Source organism: Tupaia chinensis, unplaced genomic scaffold, assembly GCF_000334495.1.
Source record: "Tupaia chinensis unplaced genomic scaffold, TupChi_1.0 Scaffold000045_1, whole genome shotgun sequence".
Lineage (NCBI taxonomy): Eukaryota > Metazoa > Chordata > Mammalia > Scandentia > Tupaiidae > Tupaia > Tupaia belangeri.
The window spans coordinates 9114128-9122922 of NW_006159501.1; the positions used below are offsets into that span (position 1 = coordinate 9114128).

Here is an 8795-nt window from a genome sequence, read left to right on the forward strand (position 1 = left end):
TTGGTCAAAGGGAACAAACTCTGACGTGCCGACCACACGGTGACCACCGTCAATAACGCGGTACTGTACACTTGCAAACAGCTGAGGGAGTGTGTTCTAAGTCCTCACCACAAGGGGATGGACATGTACCTAGCTTGATTTAACCACTTCACCAAGTGTATGGTACACCAAAACACCACGTTGTATACCATAAACTAGGTAATACAAAACGTAAGAGCTTTATTTCCCGAGAGAGAAGGAAACAGGCACCTTTGGCAGGGTCTCATCTCGCTGCCAGCCAGGATCAGAGGCAGGCAGGCACCTGGTACGTTCCAGGTAAACTCGGGACCCGAACCTTGGTCTTTCACGAGGCCCAGCACTGTAGAGTGATGCCCCACTGCGGGCACCACTCTGCCTGGGCCCAGTGAAAATTTTTTTTTAATCTCTTTGGCACAGAACACCAGCCTGAGACGTGGGCTGTCCTGCTAGTCATGGAGGACGAGCACTGCTCCTGAGAGGCGCCCAGACACACTGACCGCCTCCCACGAGGCCTGGTCCGCATCTGCTGCTTTCTAAGAAGGCTCGCCCTGGCCGACAATCCACCGACACGGCTCTGCAGCTGCGCGTTGGAAAGGCCGACCGCAGACAAAGGAGAGCGGAAACTTGCGGCGTCTCCTTGAGATCGCTCCTAGGACAGACATCGGGTCATCTTCTGGAGGAATTTTGTTCAGATCATCTTGGAGGAGGAGATTGTAATGACAGCTAATGCTTTCTGGCTCTGACTGTGTGCCAGACGCAATTCCAAACGCACAGACACACAGAGAGGTCTCAGCCGCAGGACGTCTGTCAGGAACCCGATTATCTAAGCAAAATATAATAAGCAAGCTGGGTGCTTTAAAAAGGTGGGTAAAGGGGACCAGCAGGCGAGTGGTGGTTGGGTGCTGAGTCCCACATGGCTGACTTCATGGCTGGAGGCCCGGATGCAGTGCCCAAAAAACACACTGGACGCATGTACATGTATGTTCTCCCCTGAGAGGAGAACAGAGAAGGGGTTGTGATGTAGCCGTCCCTCCGGGGGTGATTTCTCACCTTCCCTATGGCAAAAAAAAAAAAAAAAAAAAAAAAAAGAAAAAAAGATGAGAAGTGTCCGGGCTTTACACATGAGCAGCAGCTGCTGACACTCCCCTGCTTGACTCTGAGGCTCAGGAAGAAGGTTCCGGATGCGGTGTGCCCACAGTCTGGCACACCACACACAGATTGGTGGGGACGTGGGGGGACTTCCTGTGACCCACCAGGAACCAGCCTGAGTTCCAGGGCAGGGAGAGGGTGGGAAATGAGTCACGATTCAGCGCCGCTGTCTGCTCTTTTGCTTTTCTGATAACCACTTAGGAACGAGGCTCGCATAAGGGAGAGCTTAAAACTACGGCAGAAATTAGTTAAGCAGATTCTGCCTGATTCTTTACCTCCTAATGGTTAAGAGTTTGCTAAACTTTAAATCCTGTAAAAAGGCAAACTGAGGTTCTGGGAGACAGAACTAAAATTTGAACCAGGGATCTGAAATTATCTCATCATTTCATCAAGATGGAAACAAAATACTCCTTTAGAATTTCTTTGGTGTCTTCCTCTTTAGTAGGCAACAAAATCTCATTGAAAATCATTAGTTAAATTTTTGGGACCCGTTTAAGCCGTTCGGACAGATCTTGGGGTCAGGCTAGCTCATAAGAGTCGATCTCAAGAATTTTGTGAGTCAAACATTAAACACTGCTACTATTAACAATTACATAATATAAACTCACAACTGCATTAATTATATTAAAAACTAAGTTATTAGATTCCTGAAACTCACCACTTCCTTACTATTTTGCTACATTTTGTTATAATCTATGTTCTTAAAGTTATTTATGCCCATTGTATTTTTTAAAGAATTTTTATTTAACTTTATGTATTATTATTATTTTAAAATATTTCCAGAGAAAGAGAGGAAAAGTGAGAAAACAAGCCTCCAGGTCCGGGACTTGAACCATGGTCAGTCATGTGAGAGTCAAGCATCCTTAATCATCATGCCACCTGCCGGCCCCCCACCATTGCATGGTGGTTATGACACTGGACTCCCACTGGTCAACTGTAGTTTGAGTCCTGGATCGGTGGCTTAAAAATCATGCTGGGCGTGTGCACACGTGCTCAAAAGCCTGAAAGGAGAATAGAGGAGATGGGATTGCGGCATGGTCATGCCCTTTGGTGGTGATTTCTTACTCTCCTTCTCTCTGTCTCTCTCTGGTGAGCACACACACCCTATGGTGAAAATCTAAATAAATAAATAAATAAAATTAAAAGTTGCTATAGGGCGCATGCACTCACTGGCAAGAGACCTAGAGAAAGAGTGAGAGAGTGAGAAAGCACCCCTGAGGGACGGTCATGCCGAAACCTTCTCCATTCTCCTCTGGGATTTGGGGCATGTGCACACATGTTTGCTATGCTTTTCGAGCCTGCTTGCTCTGAGACTCAAACGGAGGAGCCAGCCAGGTGGGAGCCACCTCCTTAACCACCATGCCACCAGCTGGCCCACTCGCTGCGTTTGTATGGTGCATGTACTGCACAGAACACCCCCTTCCAACTCCACACTCGTAATTCCTACTAGGGAAATCTGAAACAGATCAGAGTAAGAGCATTTACGCCGCAGGAATAAGCGTATTGCGAACCAGGGTTTCTCTTTCCCGAAAGTTAGCTGCTCAGTACGCGCTGGGGATAGGCAACGGGTGGAACAGTACTGGTGCTCAGATGTTTGCCACATGGCAAAACAACATACCAGAAATAGCAGATTTTGTCCCAAGCTCCCCAAAGCTGAGAGTAAAGGGGACCTCACCCTAGATCTGCCACCTTAATAGCAACATACCTCTGGCCGTATTAGAACATTCTAAGTCTCAGTTTCCTCCTGGGTAAAGTGGGGACAACAGAGCAGGGTCATCGGTTGCTGTGAAGGTCAAATCGGCTAACAGATGCACGGTGACGTGCACAGGGCGAACAGCAGCCAGCCGGTCACTATTCCATCGCCAATCAACGCCTCCCACTGCTACAGGACAACCTAAAAGGACACCTGCCACGCTCACTAGCGTCTCCTGAGAAGCAATCTGTGCTTCTCTAGAAATACACGGCGGCAATCTCAAGCCTACGCCTTCACCAGTCCCAGACACCCCATGTGTACACACACACTCCTGGTCAGGGGTTACTGCACCGTCACGGCAATAACCAGTCTGGAACAGAATACGCTGCCTGGGGCTGCCTGAGGCCGGCTGACTTTAAATGCTAAGCAGCCAGGCGTGCCACTAACCAGTCACCCGCACCCTAGCTTCTCTCCCAGCTGTCCCTCAGGGCCGGCTGGAATCCCTTGGAGAGACGGGAGGACTCAATGAGATATGCCCAGATGTATCTGACATTCACATACGTTAGATCCAGGGCAGTCGTCAATAAGATTTATGGCCCTCTGAGAAGAATATTGACAACAATAATGGATTTTCTGTCCAGACTGCTGTTCTTGACGTTAAAATCCATGGCAATCAATACCCACTTACGTTTATGTCCAAAGCCCAGCGACCCCAGACAGAATCGCAAGTGCTGCTTTCTAACCAGCCTTTACACATTGTGTTTTTTGGAGAGGTTTCTGCTATAGGGCACATGCGCTCGCCAGACAGACAGAGACAGAGAGACAGAAAGTGAGAAATCACACCCCGGGGGGATGGCCACACCACAATCCCTTCTCCTTCATTCTTCTCTCGGGATCTTGGGCATGCATGTACACATGTCTGGCGTGAGTTTAAGCCACCGGGTCCGGGACTTGAACCGCAGTTGACTACGTAGGAGTCCAGCGATATAGCCATTACACTAACTGCTGGTCCCTACGGATTTTGAAAACAGTCCACAAACACTCATGTTTTTTGTCTTTTTTAGTTTTTTGGTTTGTTTTGATAGGACATGTGCACTTGCCAAAGAGAGATGGCAGGGGGTGACGGTGGTGAGAAATCACCTCTCAGGGGGGATGGCCACACCATAATCCCTCCTCCTCCATTCTCCTCTCAGGATTTTGGGCGCACATATGCATGCATGCACGCGCACGCACACACACACACACACACACACAGAGTGTTTTTCAAGCTTCCGGGCCTGGGATTCAATGCGTGTAGTTGGCCATGTGGAATCCAGCACCTTTACCTCCACACCACCTGCTGGCTCCAAATGCTCATGGTTCCAGTGGCCCAAGCACAACCTGCGTCTGCGTCTGCCTTACTCTTTTCCAGTGGGCCGCAGCCTCACTGCCCTGAAAGCAGGAGTGCTTCCGTCTCGCCACGTCTCTCTCACGGGCTGTGAGCTACTGATGACCCAGGAACAAGAGCCGACCAGGAAACAAAGGCAGCAAAATGTAGACCCACTTCTCCCCCAGGGAGACCACGGGGACGGGGAAAGGTGCACCACAGGCCTGAGGCCCACACCGACCACGGCCCTGCCCTGAGCTAGCTGTGCCTGATGGAGAACAAATCCCTGTCAGCCTTTGGGCCGTGGGCCCTGGATGTGGTGAGCGGGGCTGTGCCAGCATCCTCTGTGGGCATCCCAGCAGCTCCTACATGCTGTTCTCGGGACTGCGCCTGTGCTTTCGCTCCCCTTACTCAGGGAGGAGTGAAGCTGGCAATGAGGGGTCCTTTGACACTAGTAGCAGGGGAGGAATTCCCGGCAGGTTTCTAATTACCCCAAAGCCACGTGGCAGCATATCAACCACCACCTGCCCACCAGAACGCCAAGAAGCCAAGTGGGTTAGAACGATAAAGTGAACACGGCGCTCTCAGCTCATCTCCCGCCCAACCCGGGGTTTGAACGTCACCAGCAGCTCAGAGGTGCCCAGCACGTCCAGCGTCAGAGACTGCATCCTGGAGTAGTGGACACCCAGTTCTCGGTGGATGCCGGAGCACTCGATGCAGGTCAGGATGCCCAGGTTGGTGGAAAGCCACGTAGGATCTGCCAAGAGAATGGGGCGAATCTGAGCTCGCAGGAAAAAGAACGCCGGGAACCGGACATCTTTCCCACAGAATTACCAGACGTGGAGGTTGTTCTCAATGGCCAGAGAGCGTGTGTGCTCATCCGAGCGCTCACATGCATCTCCCAGTCAAATGCAATCATGCCGTAATCCTTTCTCCTCCACTTCTCCATCCTGTCAGTTCTTGGAGCACGTATACCAGCATGTTTTTTTTTGTTGTTGTTGTTGTTTTTTTTGAGAGGTTTTTCTTATAGGGTGCATGCACTTGCCAGAAAGAGAGAGAGAAACAGAAAGCGAGAAATCACCCCCAGGGGGTTGGCCATGCCACAATCCCTTCTCCTTCATTCTCCTCTCGGGATCTTAGGAATACAAGCACACGCATCCAGTGTGAATTTAAGCCATCGGGTCCGGGACTCAAACAGCGGTCAACTATATGGGAGTCCAATGACATGGCCATTACGCCAACTGCTGGTCCCACACCAGTATGTTTTTTAAGCCACTGGGGCCTAGACATGAACTTGCTCTGCCCTGGGGGACAGGGCACCCTTAACCGCCACACTACAGGGCTGGTCCTGAATGTGGAGTTTTGAGCAGGGGCACTGTCTGATCCCTGACACAGCTGAACGCTCACCCAGCCACAACTACCACCGCTTGGCCTGCAGTTCACGTATGCACACCTCTGTAATCCCCCCCCCCTCCATCTTCCTGTGCATTTAAGTGACAGGTTTATATGTATAGAAATACATGGAGAGGGCCCTCTAGTGACCTGGATACTCGAGGGCTGGTCCCAAACGAGGACCATGCCTATCGGCAACCTGGTCCTAGCAGGAAGTGGGCCAGGAGGCAAGAGACCGGCCCAAGTCCAGCACTGTCAGGGAAACAGTGCTTGTCCTATTCTGTGCTTGGCACACGGTAGGGACCCAAGAAATGCCCGAGTTGAATGCTGAAGTACTGAAAACGGGGAATTAAAACATGGCGCTTGAGTGCGTGATCCTGGCCCATGGTACGGCGCAGAGCTCTCGCCGCCCTAGACATGCAGGTAAATGCCGTGACCCTGGGCACTGGGTGCTAGTGAGGTTATCTGAAAAACGTTCCAATCTGAACAGTGTAGATCATCAGGCAAATTCGGAGTCCCTGTCTGCACCAGGCGAGGCTTTTTCTATGGAACTGATCGTGCTTTTGGGGGGTACAAACATACATTCAGTTAACGTTATTCAGAATGCATCGTCTGTGTTGTCTCAGCATTTCAAAGCCACGATGGACACAGCTTTGAGTTCTTCATCAAAGTGCTTTAAACACCCACGTACTGCACGGTCGCTATCCTTTTTCAAGAAAGAGCTCATTCACAACTCATCACTCTACACCTTATCTTTAGCCAAGTAATAATTTTTAGCAGATCCAAGGCCCAATACACTTTCAGAATAATAGCACCTCTAAACTCTCCATCCGAGTTTTCTTTTCATTTTTTTTTTTTAAATTTAACATAAAAATTGGCCTAGGACCAGCCACATAGCCTAATAGTTAAGGGACCTGACTTCTACCCAGCCGATCGTGGTTCAAATCTCAGCCGCAGTGACTTAAAAAACACCCGTGTGTGTGTGTGTGTGTGTATGCACATGTGTGCATGTATGCTTGTCCCAAGTCCCAAGATGATGGAGAAATGGAGAAGGGACTGCAATGTGACCACACCCTGCTGGGGGATACTCTCTCCCTCTCTTGTTTGGTCTTTCCCTGGTGTGTGCACAGACCGTCCAGCAATTAAAAAAACAAAAGGCATGGAAGCAGAGGAATGAAAAGGTAACTGACCATTCTAACCCAGCCGCCACCTTTCTGGAAATTTTGCAAATCCCCTTGACCCTCAGCACCATTCCACTTTAAGTGGAGTAAGTCAATTATTTTACCTTTTTAAATACGAGTATTTTAAAATCAGCAGTGATGGGAACCAGATCCCACATGGCTGAATGCAATTTGAATCTGTACCTGGTGGCTTGAAAGATACTGGGTACGTGTGCATGTGTGCCCTAAATTCTGATGGGATACACAAAGGGAGGGGAAAACCACAGCATGACCAAGCCCCACTGGGGGTGTTTTCTCTCTCTGGAAAGTTCACGTATTTTCTGGCAACAACAACAAAAATTCATACAGCAGTGATACGATATAGCCATTCAAAGTGAGCCGCTGGCCAGCCACAGTGGCAGTGGTAATACAGTGCTCCACAGTGTTGTAGCCACGTGGGAAGGCCCCTAGGTCTCCTGTACACTGGGCGGCATGAATGCATGTTCCTGATCTCGGCTGGCTGGGGCTGAATGGCACATGAGTTCCTACTAGGAGTTTCTCTCTCTCTCTCTCTCTCTCACTCTCTCTCGTAAAAAAAGAAAATGGAGGCCAGCAGGTGGCACAGTGGTTACGGCACTAGACTGCCACATGGCTGACCATGGTTTGAGTCCTGGACCTGGCGGCTTTGAAAATCATGCTGGGTGCATGTATGTGCATGCCCAAAATCCTGAGAAGAGAATGGAGAAGGGATGGTGGTGTGGCCATCCTCCTAGCAGGTGATTTCTCACGTTCCTTCTCTGTCTCTCTCTGGTGAGTACAAGCACCCTATGGCAAAAACCTTAAAATAAGAAAAAGAAAGTGAAGCCCCTGATATGCTTTATCACAATGCAAAAATAAACATCTAATTTTGCAGAACATGACAGGTGACAGCGCCTGTTCATTATAGAGATGGGAACACGGATGCCAGGCAAGGGAATCTTCCAAGGTCCCAGAGCTGGGCTGTGAGTTATTCGAAGCCGGACAACCAGCAGGTGGAGTCAACCCCAGGTAAAGAAGTCACACAGGCGCTGCCTCTCCGGACAGAGGAGCACGGACGGCCTGCATTTCCCCTCTCTGTGCCCCTCACTGCTCATTTCTCAGAAAGCCCAGGCTTCTTTTCAGCCATATCGGCCGCCCCACTGGGTGCTGCGCTGAGGGCCCGGCAGGCAGACCCGCCCAGCCTCTCCACCGCAGCCCACAATGCGCCGAGCAGCTGTGTGATGGGCGAACTCGGCTAAGTGGCACTTAACTCCATGTAACGTCCTCCAGCCCGGGTGTGTGTGTGTGTGTGTGTGTCACCTGGCGCCCCGCAGTCACAGCACACGGCGTTGCCCGTCATCCTCTGCACTTCCGAGATGATCTCCTTGGTCAGCTCTTGGACGATGTTGTTCTCTCCAGTACTGTCGTCTCCCTTGAATGCATTGTTTAAGGCTTCTTCCTTGCTGTTCTGGAGCACAGACATCCATCTAGGAAAACGACAGCGACCCCGCGTGAAATCCCAGGAACAGAAGCAAAGCCCGGCCCAGGGCCCACCTCCGAGTAGCTTACATTTGACATTCCTGTTCGTCTTCAGCTTGGAAGTGGTACGTCCTGTCGTCTGCACAGAAAGGGATTTCGGCAGTTGTGAGTGCACGCAGGGACCCACACTGCTCCCAGAGACAGCAGTTCATAACCCACCTCTGGAGCAATAGCTCTGCTGGGAAACTAATGACCTGTGTAAAGTCAAGCACTCCCCATCCTTCAGGTGTCCACTCCCCTCAGTAATTGGGGCTTTGTAATGCAAATGAGCAAACCTGCCCCACTTCCCCATTCCAGTTTAAAGACACTGCTTCCCAAAATCAGAGCTAGAGCTGAAAACCATCACTGGTCTCAAAAGCTCTATTTTGGAGACCAGCAGTTAGCGTAATGGCTATGTCGCTGGATTCCCACGTAGTCGACTGTGGTTTGAGTCCCAAACCTGGTGGCTTAAACTCACACC

General features: G+C 50.4%; 1 protein-coding gene across 1 annotated transcript in view; it reads right to left on the reverse strand.

Moving 5' to 3' along the window:
- ASAP2 (ArfGAP with SH3 domain, ankyrin repeat and PH domain 2) overlaps positions 1-8795 on the reverse strand; it is a gene marked incomplete in the record, with an annotated part of 153549 nt that overhangs the window by 36089 nt on the left and 108665 nt on the right. Inside the window, 3 exon segments of the mRNA XM_014589777.2 lie at positions 4850-4983; positions 8117-8283; positions 8366-8414. Of these exon segments, the coding sequence (XP_014445263.1) occupies positions 4850-4983; positions 8117-8283; positions 8366-8414 (350 nt within the window).